Below are 24,779 nucleotides of genomic sequence, written 5' to 3' on the forward strand. Positions count from 1 at the left end.
ACACCTCCCTGTGGGTGGAAGATGGTTGTACCTGACACTTCCCTGTAGGTGGAAGATGTCTGTACCTGACACTTCTCTGTGTATGGAGGGTGGCTGTACCTGACACTTCCTTGTAGGTGGATAATGGCTGTACGTGACATTTCCCTGTAGGTGGAATATGGCTGTACCTGACACTTCCCTGTAGGTGGAGGATGGCTGTACCGGACATTCGTCTGTAGGTGGAAGATGGCTGTACCTGACATTTCCCTGTAGGTGGAAGAAGGCTGTACCTGACATTTCCCTGTAGGTGGAAGATGGCTGTACCTGACACTTCCCTGTAGGTGGAAGATGGCTGTACCTGACACTTCACTGTAGGTGGAAGATATCTGTACCTGGCACTTCCCTGTGGATGGAGGATGGCTGTACCTGACATTTCCCTGTAGGTGGAAGATGGCTGTACCTGGCATTTCCCTGTAGGTGGAGGAAGATATCATGAACCTCAACTCAAGCTTTTTAAACCAAATAAATAAATGAATGTAAATGTTGTGTTGTATAGTTATATCAAACAAGAGGCTTAAAATACATTTTAAGTTTCACATGAGTGATCTTATACTATCTAAAGTGTAAAGTGCATCTTGAGGTCAAGAACCTACACGGATGTCCTGATGTCGGAAAACTGTAGGCTACTTTTACAACAATGATTCTATTGTCCTCACATTTTTCATGTTTCGTCTTCACTGATGGTCAGATACCGGCCTAAACAACACATGGTGTAGCAAGGAAGAGTGTGGTAATGGTCATATTACCTAATGGTCATATCTGTATGGCCTAAAGTTTCCATTGTAATTACAGGTATGACTCGGTGGAATTCAGGATTTCTGGTGTCAGTTTGTGGGTGTGCTATTTGGTTTCTTGTGCAAACTTGTAGGTGTAACGTACGTAATGATCATTTTAAATTTCCAATATCCAATTTGACTTAAAGTAGGACCATTGTACGCAGAGAACCTGTTACTCTATTCAATGAACGACCCAATCCTTAATTATTTGTGATTAAACAACTGCATTAAGCTTCAAGAAACTCTGTAACATGCTTCTGTAAATTCACGGCTTAGCCTCATTTTGTAATGGACTCATCGGTAAATGTTAACCTTAATTCGGTGGTGTCTGAAAAAGTACTGCATACTAAGTTGACGAGGGAGGGAGTTGCATTGTTGATGATGTGTGTTGAATGACCGTAAATTATAAAATTCAAGTTTTAGTGTCTTGTGCATAAATCAATCAATTTATTTATTTATGGATTGATTTGATTGGTGTTTTATGCCGTACTCAAGAATATTTCACTTATACGACGGCAGACAGCATAATGGTGGGAGGAAACCAGACAGAGCCAGGGGGAAACCCAAAACTATCCACAGGTTGCTGCCAGACCTTTTTACGTACGTAAAAGAATCAATAGATAGGCCTATATATATCTCAGTATTAGGGATCAAATAGTAATGCATGCATTGAGATCAGGTTTTGCATGCATAGAAAGTAGGTACAATAACAACTCTATCAAGTTTTGACTTTTCTCACGACTTTCAATCTCGGATATACAGTGTTGCTTGTCAGTTGCAATTATATTCAGCACCACACTGGAAAACGTAAATCCCTCACGCATATTTTCCCGTTATTTTGTATCCTCTTCACTAAAAAGTTGCGTATTTATATGTACGATTTAACTTTCTAGCAGATGATTTACACACAAAAAGCTGACTAAAATCAAAGGATTTTGTTCCAGAAAAACTTTTGTCAAAATTTAATTCGTGACATTTAATTAGAAAACAATTATAAAAATCGACTCAGGAAATTTTTTTTCTTACATGTTAAGTAAAGCTTTTTATTTTCTAATTTTTTAGAGGTCAAAAATATTGTGCGACAAGTATACGATAAATTTTGCGTATGCCAATTTGCGAAACCGGCCAGTGGGCCCATTGTCGTGAACAACGTTTTGACTTAGTTGTCGCCCTTTAGTCTCGAAGCTCTTTAGCAAGGAAGTTCGTGTAGTCTGCTTACTTTCTTTTCTGTTCCTGTCAAAACAAAGACACGGAAAACTGGCCAGTAATAGCACGGTAAGGTAGATAATCTGTGCATCATACTCATGTGAGACTAACTGTTTGAAGTTGTATGTGGTTTGAACAATGATACGGTGTCTGGACTCCAATCTTGAAAACCGCGGCAGTTGTTAGTGAGTGATTTTACGGGTGAACTGCGGCGTGCGGTGGTGAACTAGTTCAAAGTCAGAATTAACAGTTATCCATCAACTTTGTAGGTACATACATTAATTTGGTTTAACATTAGTTGATTGTAGCTACGTTAGCAACACCAAAGGGATGGTAAGGACATCAGGGGAATTTTAAACTGGAGGTTGCTGTGAAGTGGTAGAGCGACGTCAGTTCATTGATGAACTATCGGTAACCTTTCACAATGAACATCTGAGAAGGGCTCACTGACTAACAAAAAGATCAACTTAATCTTTACAACTGCCAGTACTGATAATAGTATTAATAACTTAGAGTGAAGATAACACCAGATTTAATAATGTATTAATGTACCAAGCAGATCAGCTTCACCCACACTCCTCGAATGTAATTGCCGGTGCTGGAAACAAAACAACCTGCTTTCGGAAATGCATTATAGTAAGGACTGACCTAGTATATTTATATGTCAGTGACGAGGTCAAATCTATCTGAGCATTTCTGCATCTGTGGCTTCCTTGCTTGGTGTTCAACATCAAGGGAAAGTGCAAAGACTAGTTAACCCATATCAGTATAATGGCACGGGTGGGACGGCTTGCTTGCCTTTGGTAAGTTGTTTCAGTGAAGCAGCAGTAGATAAAAGAGTGATGGAAATTCATCCTGCAACAAGGAGGCACGTTACATGCACTCTAAGGATTCCTTTGTCGTAATATGACTGAAAAATTGTTAAGCACGAGGCACTCACTCACTCGTTTTGTAGGTTCTGGTCACAGGCGCTCGAAACCAGTCCGTAAACCTGATATATGCCATATACCAGCCTCCTACATATATAAAAGAAATAAAGATAGGAAACGACTTTGGGCCGGCACCACCCAATGTCTCCGAAAGTCAAGAAATAAAGCCTTCAACCTCTAACTTTTTCACTCCTTTCCCTACTTGGGGCTATTATCATCTCGAATCCACCATAAGTATTTCCGAATCAGTGGTATTTTGTCCCAGTGGCACTCATATGTGCTAGTTGACCTCATAATACATTGGTTGTGTCCATGTGTCATTTTGCTTAGACTAGAAATTTGTCTCTATTGGGGCCATTTCCCTGTACAAGGAGGCACATTACATGCACTCTAAGGACTCCTTCGAATATATATAGTAGAATAATTATAGTACATTATATACATACATGTTATTACTTCAGTTCAGGTATTCATAGATTTTGACCCTGCTAAAGAATTGTAGCAATGCCCCTGAAACTATACATCTTTCCAATCATCCAAACAAGTGCATACTTAATTTTAATGGACCATCAGATTATTAGCTGAAAGCTGGAAGCCTATTGTTCTTGCTTGGACAATTAAAAAGTTCTGTTCGTTTATTTTGTAGAAAACTGTAAATTGCAGGTGTTTGGAATTTGGCAGCAAAATTCTTCCAGATGTTATCTTTTACAGTTTTGAAGTTTGTTGGGTCACTTGGGATGGTGGCCATATTTTACTTGAGCTAAACCTTTTGGCTTCAAACATCTTCTCCAAAAATAGTAGATGGATCATTCTAATATCTCATATATACATCTACAGTGATACTAGTTTCATGAAGTTTGAATAAGTTTAAACTTATGAAGCTTGTCATTGGTTCCATATATGAACTGACCTTATAAAAAGTTTTTGAATTTTGATATAAGTTTGATGTATTCCTGTGTATTTTGGGCTGGTGATTCCAAACACCATTCCTGCCTATGTTTGTAACTTCTTGAAGTAAATGTATAGGCAAAAAACTAATTTTGAAGGAGAAGAAAACTTAAAACAATGACATTATAGGCTGAAAAGAGCACATTTTTTTTCTATGTGGTGGACCGGCCGGATAGCACAGTTGGTAGAGCGTCCGCTTCGGGACTGGTAGATCCAGGATCAATCCTTGATCGAGTCACACCTAAGTGGGGCAGCTTACTTGACTTCGGTAAGTCGTCTCAGTGAAGCAGCACTAAATAAAAGGGCGGTGGAAATCCATCCTGCAACAAGGAGGCACATTACACGTACATGCACCCTAAGGATTCCTTCGTCATCATATGACTGAAAAATTGTTGAGTACGACGTTAAACTCCAAGCACTCACTCTGTATGGTGGTACCTGCTGCATAATTTTGCGATTTTCCTACCCATACAGGTAAAGCCTGAAAACGGCGAAGCTGGCATAAATCGCGGAGTCTGTCGCGTCCTACATCTTCATCACCCTGTAATTTATGCTGGGGGGGGGGGGAGGGGGGGGGGTGTTGCCTCTCAGCAGTGAGAGTCCTTAAGCTGCCGCTTGTTCATGTAAACTTGAAACTACGTCCAGCATTCCAGTTTCCGGATCGTCAAGCGAAAAACAAACTGTACTGTTCGCTACCTTCTGGGAAGAAGAGTTCTACTGCAAATGTACGAAATGCACTTCGGCAGTTTCCAACGGTAATTCTCCTCCTAACACAGAAGCCGTCAGGACTAGTTTCTTAGGCAAAATTGAGTCACCCACCACGGGCGCTGACTTATTTTATAATTTGTCAACTTGAGGTACTGATTAAAAATTTTTTTACGGCTTGCACGTGCGAGGAAATGCATACTCTTTTCAGTGGTATTTATTTGGTATTTAATTTTCTTCTCTTTAAGGTTTTGAAGGCCTGTAATTTTAAAACTATAAGCGCTAGAAATTTGTAATATGCATCAAATTGTAGCCCAAGATACATAGTTTTGTTTATAACTGAGATGAAGAACTATAACTGAATGAAATTTTAGTTATCATTAGTTTCATAGTTACCTCCAGTCAGCTACATGGAGTAATAATGCTTTATGTATACAGCTAAAAGGGCACGTTGAAGACACATTTAGTTAGTAGTACTTCTGCTCTCACTTTTATATTTGTATATGCGAACTGAAAGATCTTTTGGTGCTGTTCCTAAGAATTTTACTCTTCATTTTTTGGGACATTTTTCTAATCTGTTTAAAATGGAAATAAAGCTTGGAGTTCTAAGATTAATTTTATGAACCATATAGGAAATGGTCAACACAGTCATATCATTGTACTGTTTATAGCTGCTAAACTTTACTGTCACACAAATACAATGTTTCAGTTGAAACGAACAGAACATTATATTAGGTGGATAAATAGATGATGGGACTTCACTATATTCTGTATGGTCTCAACAGGTCACCATATATTACCAGCAATATTCACAAGTATGAGGTAATACCGAGCAACATGTATATTACTATTGCACTGATAAAAGTGTTTGACTGAATATTAGCCTATTAAAACATTTGAATACATTCATATTTGTATGAATTGTTTAATATGTTTACAGTTTGTCAATCCACCACTCATTGCTGTTGTCTGTGATAAGCATGCGTGATTAGTAAAAGAGAACATAATATGAACAGCCAGGTATGGATACACACTGTGTTTCATACAAGCACTTGATCTCTTCCTGAATGTTTATCATAGTTAGTGCTTGATTTATACCTGACCTGGCCTGTGCTGATGTATACAACCATTGGAGGACTGTAGGCCTGCATTCATGCCAGTGGGCAGTGTTTAAAGTCTCTACTGGTGGACTATCCATATGCTCTCTCTCTACATATGTGGGTTTTCTTGGGAGAAATCTGGCTACCCATGTGGTAGAAATCTGGCTACACTTACAGAGGAATTATAATTCAGACTGGTAAAGGGCTATATAAGATTTTCCACATTTGCCCGACAGCATCGCAGGGGAACTTTACACTTTTATGACCGTCAAGGTAATCCTTAACAGTTTTAAAAGCTCTTTTTGTATTGGATGACATAACTAGCTATCTGTGCTTTTACCAGTTGCAGATATTTCGATCAGTAATGTTTATGTATATCTTTTATCTCAAAATTATGTTTCACTGTACCACTAAGAGGTAGTCTACAACCACACTTTATTATGACATTTGTTTTATGCACACTCAAAATGCATGCTGCATTTTATTCCATTTTTACCTCATCATTGCGAAGGAAGACAAGATACATGTATTATTTGAATAGGAGGAAGTGGCATCTGTGTTGGTGTCCAGATCAAGCTGGAATAGCTGTTACGTCTGACAGCTATTCCATTTACATGAAATCACAGAATAAGGGTTTACAGTTATGATTATTTTTCTCCACCATACATTTTTTTTTATTATCATGCTTTGAAGATGTAGACCTCTTCATGTTGAAATGAAATATTATTTTTTTCTCTCATAATTACCAGGTTTTTTGACTCATGTACATTTAGTCAAAGAGGGTTTTTGTTTTTGGGTCAGCTACTCTTTCAGTTTTCCCATACTTTGAAAATATGCACCTATTTAATTTGAAATAATTTGTAGCAGTTTTGGCCAAAATACCAGATTTTTTATCTTTTCCTGTTTGAATCCAGATCAGTTGAGTGAATAAAGGGGTATGTTGTTAAGGGCTAGAGCTTTGTATGTGGCTGCATGAATTAAACATCTGGTCAACTTTGAGCATGTTAATACAGTATTCTGCATTTAATCTGCAATTTAATATAAATCAGCATGCCATCTTTCTCACAACTCTAGTTTTGTAGACAGCACTTTCAGGAGATAAATGTGAATACAAGTAAAAATTAATGTTGCTTGTGTAATACAAGGGATCATCCACCCCATACAATAGATCATCCACCCCATACAATGGATCACCCACCCCATAATATAGATCATCCACCCCATACAATAGATCATCCACCCCATACAATCGATTACCGCCCCATATAATAGATCACCCACACCAAACAATACATCACCCATCCTATACTTCCCATGTTTCTGTGGAGCCTGTGATAAAATACATCACCCATACTATACTTCCCATGTTTCTGTGACGCCTGTGATACAGTGCATCACCCATCCTATACTTCCCATGTTTCTGTGGAGCCTGGGATACAATACATCACCCATGCTATACTTCCCATGTTTCTGTGGAGCCTGTGATACAATACATCACCCATCCCATACTTCCCATGTTTCTGTGGAGCCTGGGATACAATACATAAACATGCTATACTTCCCATGTTTCTGTGGAGCCTGTGATACAATACATCACCCATCCTATACTTCCCATGTTTCTGTGGAGCCTGGGATACAATACATCACCCATCCTATACTTTCCATGTTTCTGTGGAGCCTGTGATACAATACATCACCCATCCTATACTTCCCATGTTTCTGTGGAGTCTGTGATACAATACATCACCCATGCCATACTTCCCATGTTTCTGTGGAGCCTGGGATACAATACATCACCCATCTCATACTTCCCATGTTTCTGTGGAGCCTGTGATACAATACATCACCCATCCTATACTTCCCATGTTTCTGTGGAGCCTGGGATACAATACATCACCCATGCTATATTTCCCATGTTTCTGTGGAGCCTGTGATACAATACATCACCCATCCTATACTTCCCATGTTTCTGTGGAGCCTGGGATACAATACATCACCCATACTATACTTCCCATGTTTCTGTGGAGCCTGGGATACAATACATCACCCATGCTATACTTCCCATGTTTCTGTGGAGCCTGTGATACAATACATCACCCATGCTATACTTCCCATGTTTCTGTGGAGCCTGTGATACAATACATCACCCATCTCATACTTCCCATGTTTCTGTGGAGCCTGTAATACATCACCCATCCTATACTTCCCATGTTTCTGTGGAGCCTGGGATACAATACATCACCCATCTTATACTTTCCAGTAACTTGGGATAAACTACAAGGAACCCAACCACTAGCATGATATAAAATATCTGTCTGGAGTTCTCCTGATGAAACAGATTCATAGCATTTATAGTAATGGAAAAGAAGAGCAATTAATGAGGTCTAAGGCTGCTTGAAGTTATTTAGACCTGACTGTTTTAACATAAGGTGCCCTTCTGCAACATTTGGATACAATATTAACCTTGAATGCATAAATAACCATCAGTTTTTCATTTTTTTTTCCAGTTAGAATGACTGTACTGTCATGATTGTATTACCTGTTGCACTGTTATATTTGGTATGTCTTTAGATATAGGTTGAAAACATTATTTTTAACAGTTACATGAGAATAGCTCTTATGTTACTCTCATGTTACAGTACCTGTACATACAGACATGATGCAGAAAGATCAGTTTTGGAGTTTATTAAGGGGATGAACAAATCATGCAATCCTATCAGATTTCATAGATTGTCACTAATATGTATTTGAGATCTGCAGTTTAACATGTACCTGACATACTGTAATAAACATGACTATAAGCTAACAAACTGTCAGACTAATTGATCAAACTACTATACATATACATGTGCTCACTGGTGCGTGTGCCTGGTCAGGCATATCAGGACCAGAGTGAAGATTAGGGTAAGATTTAGGGTTGTTCTTTGACAGATGTTAAACATGTGCTTACTGGTTTATACATGCAGGCACCTGTAGCTCTGTTCAGCTAACAGATAGCGCTGTTAACAGGGAGATGTGCGAAGATACCGGCATAAGCGTGATAGATATAGACAGGATGTACAGGGAATGTATTGGCTGTCTTCTCAATTTTATTTCTGTCATTTTGTGAAGGTATATAGTATTCAGTTACACTGAAGTAGCAATTGCACAAAAAAATGACTGTATATATGATTATGAAGTTGTGCATGTATGTTTCTCAATAAAACAAAATTATTACTTTAACAGTATTATCATTATTTGGAATTTACACGTTCCAAGTCCAGTACCAATTGGTTCTAAAATATTTCCTGAATACATTAGTCATTAGAATCAGTCACTAACTAGTGTAACTCACAGTTTCTTCTTTCAGAGGCATTTAGGAATTGGGATGGTATAGATTGACAGAGGCATTACTTATGGATAACAACTCCTGGATTTATTGTGTTGGTGACGTTTCGATGTAGGTTCTTACATCGTTATCAAACCATATGAACATACAGAGATACAAGACAACATATATACAGTAAGAGAGTCTTCCAAATCTTACATCAAAGACTCAGCAGAATTTTGTAACAAAATTAAAGACATTCCAGGCACAGCCCAACTGATCAGTTACGACGTCATCGACCTATTTACCAATATCGTTAGAGAAGAATCCCTAGACATCATACGACAGAAGCTGAACAGCGGAAAACACCATCTCAACACAGCCACGAAACCTGACAGCATAATCAGCCTTCTGGACTCGTGTGTGCATTCCACCTATTTCACGTGGGGGGATGACATATATGAACAACTCCACGGTTTACCGATGGGATCCCCCCTATCACCACTTATCTCCGAAATATACATGACAGAATTTGAGAACAAAGCCTTAGCTGCAAGCCCCATCAAACCATTGTGTTGGTTCCGTAAGGTAGATGACACATTCGTAGCACTAAACAAAACTGACAACCCCCAGTCCCTACTTGACCACCTCAACACCCAGAACTACAGGATACAGTTTACCATGGAACAAGAATGTAACAAAACCATACCGTTTCTGGATGTACTTATTAGCAAGAGCAACGACAAACTCCTCACTTCAGTATACCGCAAACCAACACACTCAGACCAATACGTGAATTACCAATCTAACCAACCTAATCGGATCAAGAGAGGAATAATATCTACCCTAACAAAACGAGCCCTACAGATATCCAGCATCAACCTCCAAGAAGAAATAAATCACTTCAAAACAGCCTTCACCACCCAAAACCGATACCCCCTACAGTTAGTGGAGAGAACGATCAGTAAAACCCTCAATCCGGCTAACAAGACCAGAGCAACAAGACCCGACCACCCCAATATATATATAACCATTCCGTATATAGGCACCCCAAGCTACCAGGTAAGAAGACTCCTACATGACAAACTGAACATACAAACAACGTTTACCTCTGCCTCTAACCTTAAAACCCTACTCAAAGCCAATGGAAAGAAACAGCCAACCCATAGGGAAGAACCCAAAGGATCTGTGTACTGCATTAATTGTGATTGTCAACATCAATACATTGGAGAAACCGGTAGACCACTCAATATCAGAATTGCAGAGCACAAGGCCTCAGTAGAAAAATTAGATGGAAAATCAGCCCTCAGTGACCACATCAGAGCCCATCCAGAACACCAACTCCAATGGAACACAGTTCATACCCTACAAAACAACCAGTCAGACTATAAAAGAAGGAAACTGCTGGAAGCCATCATGATCCGACAACACAATCCACAGCTTAACCGAGACAGCGGGTACCACCTACCGAGCGCCTACAATGACCTCATCAGATTAAACAGTGACCGCCTTAAACCCTGAAGCCACTAACCATGAAGTTATTATCTATGTTACATTGTTGCCTGATTTTGACACCACTCACTCTCTTACTGTATATATGTTGTCTTGTATCTCTGTATGTTCATATGGTTCGATAACGATGTAAGAACCTACATCGAAACGTCACCAACACAATAAATCCAGGAGTTGTTATCCATAAGTAATGCCTCTGTCAATCTAACTCACAGTTTAAGATTTGTTATGATAGAAAAGAAATAAACAGCTGAAATTCCGTAGAAAAAAATTTTTTTTTGCTGTTGCAAAGTTTTCTGAGATTTGTATGAGAATCACTAACTCATTTACTGTTTTACCTTTTTTTGTTTTTTTTTTTTAAGATAGTGTTTCATAGGTAGTTCTTGATTGCCTCACTTTAACAGGGCAGCTTTAAATTGTAATTTATGTATACATGATCCAGTAAGCATGATCTTAAGTTATTGTGGTATAACTAGTTTTAACTGGATTGGCCAAACTTCAGAGGATTTATATGAGAGTAAAAATGGTCAGTTTATGAAAGTTTGAGAAATGTGTGAATTACAGTGTAGTTAGGTGTAACTTGCTTGCTGCAGCACACTTTACATATACTGTGACTTGCATATTATCTCGTACTTGTGGCCACATGACGAAGGTGAGTATTGTACTGTCAGGTTTAGGTAATATGACACATGTATGTGGTGATATGGGGGTAGAGTGTTAATTAGTTCCTCCTAATAGGCCAGTCTTCAAATATCTGTTCTTTAGGGTAACACACTCGCATTAAAAAAAAACTGGGTTGGTTAATTGGTAGGGTTTTTATTGTTTTTATGTTATCCTGGCTAATGAAAGAAATAGGATTTTAAAGAGAAACATAAGAATGCCATGCAAAATCCAATAACTACTTTTTGAAGGATAAGTTGGGTTATTAATCTCAGTGAACATATTTTCAGTGATGGCCTGTATAAAAGCAATGGCTACAGGCTTGTTCATGACATGTATCAGGCGTGGGCTGTTCTGATCTGAGAGGTGATACTGTGACATAGATCAGGGCACGGGTAAGCTGTCAGTCACCGTGATCAACTCAAGCCTAATCTGGCATGCTGCTAATGAGCGCTCCTGCACGCAGTCCTAACAGTCAATTAATTCAGACCTTGTTGATCCACATCTGATAGACAGTAATTAAACTGTTACAGGTGACATGTTTTTGGACAGGAGTTGTTATACACGCATGCACATCACCGTTGCAGAAAACAGATGTCAAACAGAACCCTCAACCCTCCCTCCCACAGCACACTAATCTATCGGTAGGTACATGTACTCTACAAAATCTAGAATGAGGCATATTTCAGTATGGTGCTGTCACTGGTCCTTGAAAGCCTTTAAAGTGCTTGAATTTTGTTTATAGGTTTTCAAGACCTAGAAAACATTTGATTTTTCAGTGTTAAATGCCATATTGTATTATCTACGAAGGTTTGTACTTAAACTGAATGGCCCTTAGAAGTGCTTATATCCTAATACATAGGATATTAGGATATGAAGTCCTTGAATAACGTTTTCTTTCACCGGGAGAACTCTGGCAGAAGTTTTATTGCTTCTCATTGTATTGTGTCAGTATTTATTTATTTGATTGTGTTTTATACTGTGTTCAAAATGTTTCGCTTACAGGTAAATGATAGTGACTAGGTGTAAAGATCAGAGTGTGGTATTAATTTTGATACTAGTATAAATCTCTGCATGCTTATTGATTAATGGCCTTTAAGATGTTTGTATATAAGCATGCACACTCCCTAGAAAGGGACAAGAAATGGAGGTGGGTCATGGTGACAATGACCAGTGTTTATAGATCTATTAACATTGTTTCAGAAAAAAGGGGCAAGGTGCACAATTTAGGCATAATGTGTAGCATTTCTCCTGGGAAAAAAAGCCTAGAATGAGATTATGGAGTAAATGGCTGACTGGTATACAGGATGCTTAGGTATTCACAAACATTTGTTGCTTACCAGGTCTTGTTGAATCTTTAGCATGCAGTATACTGCTGACGATACCTGTATACAGATATTCAATGAGTACTCGCTGAACAGGAGCACTTGCTGGTTTGTTTGACTAAAGTCTAGCCTTCTATATGGCCAGTCTGCCTTGGCCTCTGAGATCACCAGCTTGAAGAAAAACTCGTGGTTGTTCAGCTGCAGCATTAAGATAGCAGATCTGTCAGGTGTAACTTCTCCTTTTTCTCCAGGTGTGTAGTAGAGGATGATGAATGAGGATGTGAACCCTGTGGGGAAGTGGCTGGAGGAACTGAGGATGATGACTGAAGGAGAGTGTATGTGTATTCTACAGGGCAAGTCCCTCGTCTCTGACAAGTCCCCACCACACCCCGTCCAGAAAATTAAAGGTATCAGCCGAACTCCTCTGAACTCATCCTTCATGTGAAATTATACAATAATTTGATGATCTGAAGATCTGATAGCATAAGCTTGAAATACTGTTTATGTATTCCGCTTTTTGATTTATATATTTGAATTGTCTTTCATGCTGTACTCAAGAATGTTTCACTTAAAACTGGGCAGAGACTGGCAGAAACCCACAACCATCCGCTGGTTGCCGGTAGTCTTGCCCAAGGAAGCCAGCATGGACTCACAGTGACCACGTTGGTTAGAGACGGCAAGGTCATTGTGAGGTGCTGGCATGCTTACCATCTCTGCCATAGAGGCCCCTGTATGATTTTGGCACAAATATATAATACATGTATGTATCATTAAACAGAACATTTGCTTGTGAAAGGAAGATTTTGTTCATATAAAACTCTGTGTGTGTGTAAGAATTATTTCTTGGAAAGTACAGAATTTATACTATTTTGACGCATATTTTTGTATTTTAATTATTACCGACATGTTTATTGTTTACTATTTTGTGTGTTTGCAGATGGCATTGACAGGATTCGAGAACAAGCAAACATTATCACAGGTGACTTCTCCAAGCTGTTCAGGTAAGCCTCTTCTCAAGGGCGGGAGGTGTGCATGCTGCCACATGCGTGCTGGTTCTGTGGATGCTATGTTGAGGGGTGTAGAGCTGGACACCATGATAGTGATGCCTGATGTACAGAATTGGCCCTTATGTATCATTTACAGAACAACATCTAAAAACAGGAAACTCTAATAGCACCGTGATCAAACAAAAGAAGACCACTGTTTGAGGTTTTGGAACAAGTCTCATACAATGTATCTACTACAGCCCATATATAACATCATTAACACCAACTATTAAAATCTCTTGACACGATTGGTCACTCATGTGCATGTGTAACACCCATTATGGGGCCACTAGTGTTCTCTTTGTTCACCCAGGGATCTACAGTTAACATTCATCAATAAAAATGTCTTGCATGCCCAATGGAATCAGGCATTCTTGTGTTAGTAATTGTAGTTTTGTATTTACTGAACTCATTTTCTCCCTCATCACATGAGCATGGTCTGTTTTAAGATTTCTGTCCAAAACTTGCGAGTGCCTGTGTGGTGAGGATGTTACAACAACGACAGTATGTGTGGGAGGGTATGATGTCATAATTGTCTTGTATCGCCCTTGTAACTTCTGGCAAAAAGCTAAATCTGCAGCATCATCAATGTCTGTGCAGCTGAACTGATGTTGAAAATTCTTTTAATTATTTCAAGCCATTGAATGATGCTTTTTTGCAGAAGGGTAGAGAAAGAGAAGTGGAAGCATCTGAGTTATAACAGCCTTCAGGTTACATGCCCTATCAGGGGACTGATCAGTCTGTCTAACACTTACATCCCTGACCCACCGACCTATATCATGGAGGTAAGTCAGTCTGTAAACCTGGAATGCAGTTGTTGTTAGTCCCTGACTCTACCACCTACATCTCTACCGCCCAAATTCCTGATTCTACCACAACATCCCTGACCCATCTATCTACACTGCACATCCCTAATCAACCCACCTACATCCCTAAATGATTCACCTAAATGCCTGACTCATACCACCACATTCCTGACCTATCCCTTTACATTCCTGACCCATACACCAACATTCCTGACCCATCCCCTTACACCCCTGACCCATTTCTTTACATTCCTGACACATACACCAACATCCCTGACCCATTCCCTTACAGTCTTGACCCATCCCCTTACATCCCTGACCCATCCCCTTACACCCCTGACCCGTACACCAACATCCCTGACCCATTCTCTTACATTCTTGACCCATCCCCTTACACCCCTGACCCATCCCCTTATATTCTTGACCCATACACCAACATCCTTGACCCATGCCCTTACATCCTTGACTCATATACCAACATCCGTAACCCATCCGTAACCCAACCCTTTCATTCCTGACCCATCCCCTTACATTCCTTACCCATCCTCTTAAATTCCTGACCCATCCCCTGACATCCCTGACCCATCCCCTTACACCCCAGACCCATCCCCTTACATCTGTGACCCATCCCCCAACATCCGTGACCCATCCCCTTACATTCCTGACCCATACACCAACACCCCTGACCCATTCCCTTACAGTCTTGACCCATCCCCTTACACCCCTGACCCATCCCCTTACATTCATGACCCATACACCAACATCCCTGACCCATTCCCTTACAGTCTTGACCCATCCCCTTACATCCCTGACCCATCCCCTTACACCCCTGACCCGTACACCAACATCCCTGACCCATTCTCTTACATTCTTGACCCATCCCCTTACACCCCTGACCCATCCCCTTACATTCTTGACCCATACACCAACATCCTTGACCCATGCCCTTACATCCTTGACTCATATACCAACATCCGTAACCCATCCGTAACCCAACCCTTTCATTCCTGACCCATCCCCTTACATTCCTTACCCATCCTCTTAAATTCCTGACCCATCCCCTGACATCCCTGACCCATCCCCTTACACACCAGACCCATCCCCTTACATCCGTGACCCATCCCCCAACATCCCTGACCCATACACCAACATTCCTGACTCATCCCTTTACGTCACTGACCCATCCACCTACATGTGTACATCCCTAACCCATCTCATTACATTCCTGACCCATCCCCTTACATCCGTGACCCATATTCCTACATCCCTGAACCATCTGCCTACATCCCTCAGCCTGACCTATTCACCTACATGTACATGTACCACAACCCATCTACATCTCAGACCATCCAATATACATCTCAGACCTTCCCAACTGCATCCCTGACCCTCCTATCTACATCCCTGACTTCCGCGCCCCCTGCAATCTAACTCCCATCTACATCCCTAACCCTCCCATCTACATCCCTGACCCTCCTATCTACTTCCCTGACTTCCCCGCCCCATCCAATCTAACTCCCATCTACATCCCTTACCCTCCTATCTACATCCCTGACCCTCCTATCTACATCCCTAACCCTCCTATCTACACCCCTGACTCCCCCGCCCCCTCCAATCTAACCCCCATCTACATCCCTGACCCTCCATATGTGTCCACAATTTCATTTAAACAAGAAGATTTTTGTTCAGATTTTTCTTGGTGTAGTATAGTTTACCTTCATACTGCATGTAAATGCTTCATGGATTAAGTTCTGTGTTGTTTTGTTTGTTGACAGCAAGAGGAGGTTGTGATGGGAGAGTGTGCTAAGCTGGCCCAGCAGGCTGACAGGTACATCACTGATTTGCATAATGATCATGCGGTTTTCACCTGCATCTTTCTTATGTGAACTGGGACCAATAGTTCAAAAAGATAGTACAAGCTTAAAATCTTAATACACTTTTGAACTGTTGAAACCAATTCTGCATGTCCTGCAGTGGTAAACTGGATGGACAAAGGAATATCTCAGGTACTCAAAGAATGGTCAGTCACATGATCAGGTCAGGTGGGGTACAGATCTATTCTTGAATCATGCAGAAGACATCAAATGTGTCTTGTGAGTAGGTTATCTCCCTTTGTTGGGCTATGTTATGGTCGCATGGCTGAAGTGATTTACCTACATGTATACATCAGTCTTCTGCACTGCATTTACTTAAATATGTGACTGTAGCTTTAACACTATCACCTTATGTCACCAGCTTTAACATTAACACCTGTAACTCTGCGGTCCTGAGGGTGCGATTGGTCAACCAGCTCACCTTCCTTGGCCAATCCTTCAGCCGATTGGTCGATCTTCTGCTGAGTCACTTAGTGCAGGTATGTGTGTGCATATACATGTACATAAATTCAAACTCGATTTGTTACAGTAGACTCAGTAATCTGTAGGGCCGCCCTTAGATCGCTAGTCCCAGACTACATGTAGCTATGTTTTATATATGTGTGTGATATCAGCTGTCTCTAGCTTACTCTGGTGTGACTGTCTGTCCAAATATATTTCACCTACGCTATATATCTATATGACAAACACCATATTTTCCTAAGGCTCTGTCACTGTTTCTTGCCAGTAATCCTGACTTCTGTCACATATGTAAAATGATTCTGATTATGGAATCAGTTTTAAAAAGATGTGCTGTAGTTGTTTTTGGGTGGCATCCACTGAAATGTTGTTATGATTAAAATATGACCCACGGCCAATTTGCTCTTTTGTCCCATTCTGATAATTCTATTGATATTAGAAAGGTGTTTTGAGACTTGTTTGGAAGCATATGTTTATTGGAAAAATGTAAATTTGATCACCAACAGTAATATTTTGAGATTAATAACCTCTAAAAGTGCTCTTTTTGGGGCAAAATTTGCAGTCACTTTACTAGAAACTTCTGATATTTTGCCAGTCTATCGTAATGTTTTTGGAGGAGGCGGAGACCCCGCAGGAGCTGAACACCGCCCTCAGTACCCTCATCAGCCTGGGCCTGGAGGGTGAACACATGTGCTACATCATTGCCAGAGTAAGCATAGTCTTCCAAGTAATTACCTGTGTGGCAGTAGGATGTAAGGACCCTCAGCTTCTTCTTGTTTGCTTTGGTATTCTCAGTGTTCATGGGGGTGGAGGGGAACAGTTTTGAACCTTTTGAACATTGTCAGACAGTAGAATAAGTTACTCTTTGTAGTTCTTTCTCTCAATTCTTTACAGAAATGCAGGTCTGAAACAAAATCCCTGCTAGAATAGATAAATGTCAGTGTTATAGTCAGTGGATTATATGTACTGTTAAACTTCTTGAAACTGCTGAGAATGCATTTCATACCATGTAGAAAATGTGGTGGCTATATTCTTTTTTCTCCTTGCTGCCCTCGGTCTGGGTGCCCAAACTTTTGAGCTAGATCAGCCCTTGGGGAGGGAGGGCTGAGGGTGCTGTTTGACATCTGTTTTACCAGTAGGAGGGAGGGTTGATGGCTCTGTTTGACATCTGTTTTATCACTTTGCTCATCTCCGTGTTGTAGGAGGGAGGGTTGATGGTGCTGTTTGGCATCTGTTTTATCACTTTTCTCTTGTTTCTGTGTTGTAGGAGAGAGAGTTGAGGGTGCTATTTGACATCAGTTTTATCACTTTTCTCTTATCTCTGTGTTGTAGGAGGGAGGGTTGATGGTGCTGTTTGGCATCTGTTTTATCACTTTTCTCTTGTCTCTGTGTTGTAGGAGGGAGGGTTGATGGTTCTGTGTGGCATCTGTTTTATCACTTTTCTCTTGTCTCTTTGTTGTAGGAGGGAGGGTTGAGGGTGCTGTTTGACATCTGTAGAAGCACATCACTTCAGGGCAGCCAGTCGCAGGCCCTGAGGGCTGTGGCGACTATTTGCTGTGTGACAGAGAGTATATTGGAGCTGGAGAGGGTAAGACACTATTCTGCAGACATTTTTAAACTTTATTGCCCTTTATATTCTATCGTTGGTACCTTGTCTCCTTGCCGGATGATGAATCTGCAGCATTTTTAGGAGTCTTTCTCTGAAATAATGTCATACTTGTACATGTATGCTGCCTAAATAATACAGTATTACAACCTGAACAGTGAAGTTTGCACAAGTTTGTCAAAGTGCCTTTTTGCCTCTACTGAAGATGACAAACCCTTTACCAATGACCCCCTGTGTTTAAATCCTGCTCCTACAGGCCTACAATAGTTTGCTGAATAAGTTTTGATGAGATGCAATCATTTAATATTGGCCTTTGCCTTCACCTTTGAGCTTGATATATCAAGGGAATGCATTCACTCAGACGCTAATAATCTTATCAACATTTACACATATGTGTGTCAATCTGTTATTTCCTATTTATATGTATTATGTTTTCATTTAAGGGTTTAATGCTTTCTTCAGATATTGTAGCGGGAAATAGTTGGTCTTAATTAACAAATCCATAGCCAAAAAAATGGGGTTTGATAAATTGCATATTAGCGTCATGAAGAAGTAGTATTACAACTTTGTGTTTTTTGCTGTGTAGGTAGGTGGAGTGGAATGTGTCAGAGAAATACTATGTGACAGTAGGTCCAGTGAAGAGCTCCTGGGCGAGGCAGCTGGGGTTATTGCACAGATTACCTCCCCTTGTCTGGAAAACTATCAGCATATAAGTGGATTCCAGGAGAACATGGCTGATTTGGTGCCAGCATTGATAGGTAAGGGTGAAATGTTGCTGTGATGAAGACTCAAAATGTTTTAAAAACTTTCATACCTCATGTTTTAGCAGTTAGAGCTGATTAAATTAAACAAGCATCCAGAAGATCCAGATTCCTTGGCAATGAGTCATTGTTTGAAATGGTTGCAAAGTGTGTATATTGCTAAAACAATTATTCCTACAATTTGAAGATAATGTGCACATTTTTGAAAGTGTCCACTACAAAAAGCTGTGAGCTTCATAAGGTTTCCTTGCTCACAGTAGGAGTATGTGGTCATGTACTCAGTGTTGGACGAACGTACAGAAGTATGGAAATTAAGTTAAATAGGCAGTAAGACAATAAACTTAATTCCTATAGTAAACAGTCATGGGTTAATCTATTTTCACATACAGTGACTTGTACATACTGAAATTCTATTCTGTTTTTGCGTAATTCAGCTGTTTATAATGTATAGAATTGGTCTGTGTTTACAGTTCTATGTGATGCCAGCACAAAGCCAGAAGTGATGTTGTTGTCAACCGCTGCTCTGGCCAACATGACCTTTATGGACAGTACAGCTTGTGAGCTGTTACACCAGGCTGGTGCTCCCCGCGTTTTGGCCAAGGTCATCTCGGAAACCAAAGCCAGCTCTCTGTTTGCTAAAGACCAGGTTTGTATGATCCTATCCCAAGCTTGCCAGTTTGGATACTAAGCTTGCTACAGGACTTTAATAGACTTATAACATTGTATATATATATATCTATATATATATATATATATATATATATATATATATATCTACTTGCATAAATACATAATGTCTGCTTCTGTTTAGACTAAAATTTACATTTGATTAAAAAATGGTTTAAACAAAAATAATGCTGTTTCAAATGGTTTTTCACATAATACACAGAAAGCCGTAAATAAGCTAAGACTGCTATATTTTTGTTAGATATTCCAGGCATTATTTGGCCCTATTTTGAAACTGTACAATGACATAAATTATACGTGCTAACTTGCTATTAAACAGTATATACATTCTTCCTGTTCCAATACAGGTGGCCACAATACTAGCCAACATGGCTGCAGTGGAGGTGTGTCGTAATGACATAGTGGAGCACCGAGGGATAGAGTTACTGCTGAGTTTCCTTCATGAGGGACCCACCCCCAGGAGCAGTGAGGCAGAATTGTCGGCGTGTGAACGTGTCCAGCAAAAGGCTGCCATCGCCCTAACCAGACTCAGCCGAGATGCGCAAAACGCAAGGGCTGTCGTTCAGCAACATGGTCAGTGCTGACATCATTATTATGGGTGCTGGAGTGTTCACTCTAGAGCTTTAGATATTACCCTCTTTTCATGACCTTTTCAGTCAGGTCAAGAGGTATTTGGCAAAATGGGAAAGGGCCTGGGAGGCATTGGATTATAAAGCAGTTGAATAGCACACTGGAAGTGGTTTGTAGCACTCAACCCAATGATTGAGGGCCCTATGTCTTTGCATTGCATTGATTGTTATTTCCATGTGATATTTGAAGTTGTGAAAGGCAGAAATGTAGGTCATTCTGCTGGAGTGATTTCTCAGCTTGTATTACATATAATTATCTGTCCTCAATTTGCTGATGGGATGTGAAAATGTTACCATAGAACTCACTTTTATTATGTTAGCCTTCCTGTTAGAGTTTGTCAGTGATTGTGTTGAGCTGATCTATAAATCAAGGTAGAGCTACATTTAACGCAAACAGAACAGACTGCAGGATGCAGTATGTGTGAGGATGTGTCCTTACAATAACAACAGATTCACAGATGACACAAACAATCGGCTCTGGTATTTTTTAGCTTTATTTTTGCGATAAAAAGTATAGAGGCAGGGGCCTTGTGTTTGCCCTATAAACAAAGACATTAACCTATTGTAGCCTATAAATGTATGTTGGCAGAAAGCATTATGCAGAAGGCTTACTTGCTACAGGATCTGTGTAATATTTCAGATATCTCCCAGTCTAGGCAGTGATGACAATGTGATAAAAACATACTTACATAATGGCTTACTTCTGTTGTCTTGAGTACAGAGCTTTAATATCAAAGTGAACAGAGTACGATGTTAAACCCCAAGTACTTACTCACTCACTCAAAGTGAACATTGATGAAGAATATTCTTCTGAGTTATGTCCCTTGGATAGAATAATATTCTCGAATACTTTCTAACAATGTCGGGTGAATAGTAAAATATCTCCAAAACTTAAACACATGGATTCACAGGTTGTTAGGGTTCTTCTGCCTGATTAGATTGTAGTCAGTGCAACTCGTATTTGACTTTTCCCAGGTCAGGGTTCATATTTGTTGTGGTAATTATCTCTTGTCAACAAGAACACTCTAAAACCACTGAGCCAAATTAAATGAAACTTCATACATTGACAGGTAACCTAGAATGGATTACACTGACTTTTGTCATGCTCTTTCAGGTGAAAGTTAATGTTTGGCTCTCCAGAACATTTGGAAAAGTATTGAAGTATCCATATTTTTTGGATATGGGGATCTTGCTGTGGTGAATTTTGTGCTTAAAGGAAGTTGAATTATTTTTATTTTTTTTCCCTCTCAAATCGATGCTCTAATTTTCAGGAATGCCTCGTCTAGTGCAGCTGTGTAGAGATGTACATGAGAGAAATGACAGTGATGCAGTATTAGTGGCATGTCTGGTAAGAACTTTTTTCTTCTCCATAGTTAAATATTTCCAACTTTCCCTTTGTGACTCTCCTAATACCCAAGTGTAAATTTCATGATTAAAAATATTTAGAATATCAAATGGCAGACTGGGAGGTGCATACATGTACACTGTATATGTAGTTCTCTGTATCTGTCCTTGTAACTCCTTCACACACTTAGCTGTACAGTTTTTCTCAGTCAGTTGAGTAACATCTCATTATGTATGTACATACATACATGCTTATATTTTCAATAAGATCTCAATAAGTGTATTTGATTTCTGCTATGTCCTTTAGCCTTTTAACCGTTTAATGTGCTAAAACTGTTGGCATGGCTTTAAGCAATTGTCAGTCTGTTAATAATGTTTGTTTGTTAACAGGCGGCCCTGCGTAAAATCTGCTCTCTCTGTGGCGTAGGAGACATGTCCTTGATTGATGTACAGCAGTTAGTACAGCCTCGTCTTATGGACTCTTTCCTGATATGTACACACAGAGATGAAAACTTTGTCTGAACAACTTAGCACCAACACACTGAAAACTAAAAGTACTAGCTCCCTTCAGAAGTGGACATATGCAGGAATTCCCTCCAGAGATAGCAAGGCATAAACTGGGATTTGAAATAACTGAGGATTTGAAAAACACAATTCATCTTGTGTCTCAAAGGCAAAAAAAATGTTTTACCATCTGCAATGGTTGTATGAGTGGTGAAAGTTCATAGAAATGGACAACAAAGGGCTGGTACTTGAACTTGAATATTTTGTCAGTGCCTTTTAAGCTTGTGATATCTAATTACTCCTTGTCCAATATATCCAGCGTTTCTAATGATTTTCTGACAGTGTCAGTTAGAATTGCCTTAAAACTATATTCATGGATATTTATTTTGAAGGGCTTGCAATATTTTTTATGTTTTTAAAGTAATCAAGAATTATTCATTGACATAAAAGTGTTGAAGTTTATAGGTGGTGGAGACCAAAGTGCCAGGTAAACCCTTAGGAAGGTATCTGACAGAGAGGTCTGGTACCAAGTATAGATTTTATCTGACGTGTAAGAAATTATGTATTAAGTATAGGTGTTTATTTGAAGCAGTTGTTTACAAATCTTCATGCCACATATACTAAATTATCCTATATTCACATATCCTATGCACTCACCAACACATATCATTAAGATGTCATTAGAGCACATTAACGTAAAGAATACTATAAACAGAACATTAACAACTGGAGGCGGCTGTGGTTGTGACGTTGATTGTGGTTGTCACATTGATTGTGGTTGTGACATTCATTGTGGTTGTGACTGGTACACTCAACCTGTACATTCTGTTGACACTTTTACTGTAACTCTTCAACCTTTTCAGCCACCTCTGCAGCCAATATTTTGAATCATTCTGAGAGAACTATGGAGTGTAGAGAAATAATTTGCACAGTTTTATGAACCTTACATCTTTAGTGACACAAACAAACCATTTCTTTATTGTCATTTTTATTCTAAATGTATTCATTAATTCCTCTTAAAAATGTGTTTTAGTGTGTGAAATGGTTGAAGATTTGGACGGATGTTTTGAAAGAAAAGACATAAACCAAATATAAATATCCATCAATAAAATATTCCACATAAAGTGAAAAAGTATACCTTTTTTCTGGTGTTGCATATCTGGGATTCAAAGGAAGCAAAATTGTGCACATTTGGTTTTTCTAACATGGCGTATATTATGTCCATGTAACAATTCCATATCAAAAGTTGATTTATAGAATTACCAAACATGGCAGTAGAATATTTAGAATTGTTTCTGTTCCTCTTCTGAAGTAATATGGCTTATTGAACAGATGTTTTATGGTTTGCTGGACTTCTGTGCCAAGTTCTGCAGCAGTTTCTAAAGTGGCTTAGAATTGGACAGATGTGTTGATTTATCATGATTTTATGGACAGCTGGGTTAAACTTATTCTATTTTATCCTAGTGTTATAGGTGAATAAACTAGACACATTAAAAACTCACTTGGTATTGAATATCGATAGCAAGTATTAAACTGTTATATACATTGGTTTTTTCATCAACATATTTGTATTGTTCTTTTAGCTAACTTAAAATGAATTTTATTGAGGCGTTGTCTATTATTTGTGAGTTTGCAAAAATACTCATGGTTTAGTATTATTTTTATCGATGCTTGATATTGGTATACGTGTACATTAGTATGTGCTTTAATGTCTGTGAAATCAGTTGTCTACAAACAATGTATGTGCCATATTGATGTTGTGGACATATGAGAGCTTAAAGAAAATACTCACCAGAGTTTCACCAGTGAGAAATACTCTTCTTTCATGATTGTTTCTGTGTTTAACATTTACAAAAACTGAGGAGAATTCTATGAAGGTTTAGCACCATCTAGTTTCTTTTCGCTGTTCACCGCTAGGTGCTTCAGTGTAAATGAGCACTGGGTGTTTTTTATTCTTAGACAGTAACAAAAGTCATCAATAGCAATACCTGCTATGTTTGAATAATTTTTGGTTCCGCTAACATAATATATTGCGAGAGGTTGTAGCTCTCTCATCATTGAGCTTGTAAATGTGAGTCTCACTCAGGTTCTCAGCACATTATTCAGTGTTTGTTGGTAAATGCAAGTCTCTCTGAGGTTCTCAGCACATTATTTGATGTTTGTTGGTAAATGTCAGTCTCTCTCCAGTTCCCAGCACATTATTTGGTGTTTGTTGGTCAATGTGAGTCTCTGTCCAGTTCTCAGCTCATTATTTAGTGTTTGTTGGTAAATGGGAGTCTCTCTATGGTTCTCAGCGCATTATTTACTGTTTATTGGTATTTAGAGGACCATGATATTGTAAAGCTGAAGACTATGGAGTACATTCACTGTACATTGCATTTTTTTATTGAATAGCTAATCTTTTTAAACTTAACAAAGTGAAGCTTAGTACATGTCTTTTTCGCAGCAATATCAATTGCTTGTTTGACAGATTCTTTAATTTCTGACAATTTTTCCCAGTAAGCTACCCTGGGTTTCTCATAACCATTGTGTTTTATATCCGATTGCATTTATCTT

At 39.3% G+C, this 24,779-nt stretch overlaps 1 protein-coding gene across 5 annotated transcripts; it reads left to right on the plus strand.

Annotated features, from left to right (window-relative positions):
* The first annotated feature begins 2,011 nt into the window (after window positions 1-2,011).
* Window positions 2,012-24,320, plus strand: LOC135475593 (protein inscuteable homolog). Of its 5 annotated transcripts, XM_064755539.1 has the most exons (14): window positions 2,058-2,090; window positions 11,716-11,826; window positions 12,759-12,914; window positions 13,445-13,508; window positions 14,215-14,338; window positions 16,135-16,187; window positions 16,595-16,712; window positions 17,288-17,401; window positions 18,155-18,280; window positions 18,885-19,056; window positions 19,530-19,705; window positions 20,094-20,319; window positions 21,647-21,723; window positions 22,110-24,320. In XM_064755539.1, exons 3-14 carry the CDS (start codon window positions 12,773-12,775, stop codon window positions 22,239-22,241), a joined length of 1,524 nt encoding a protein of 507 aa, XP_064611609.1. In that variant the 5' UTR covers window positions 2,058-2,090; window positions 11,716-11,826; window positions 12,759-12,772; the 3' UTR covers window positions 22,242-24,320. The 5 variants fall into 5 exon arrangements, with proteins under 5 accessions (XP_064611592.1, XP_064611616.1, XP_064611624.1 ...); XM_064755522.1 differs by lacking the exon at window positions 11,716-11,826 and having other exon boundaries at window positions 2,012-2,090; XM_064755546.1 differs by lacking the exon at window positions 11,716-11,826 and having other exon boundaries at window positions 2,012-2,090; window positions 14,218-14,338.
* Window positions 24,321-24,779: the final 459 nt, after the last annotated feature.

This window comes from Liolophura sinensis, chromosome 1 (assembly GCF_032854445.1).
Source record: "Liolophura sinensis isolate JHLJ2023 chromosome 1, CUHK_Ljap_v2, whole genome shotgun sequence".
In the NCBI taxonomy this organism is placed as follows: Eukaryota; Metazoa; Mollusca; class Polyplacophora; order Chitonida; family Chitonidae; genus Liolophura; species Liolophura sinensis.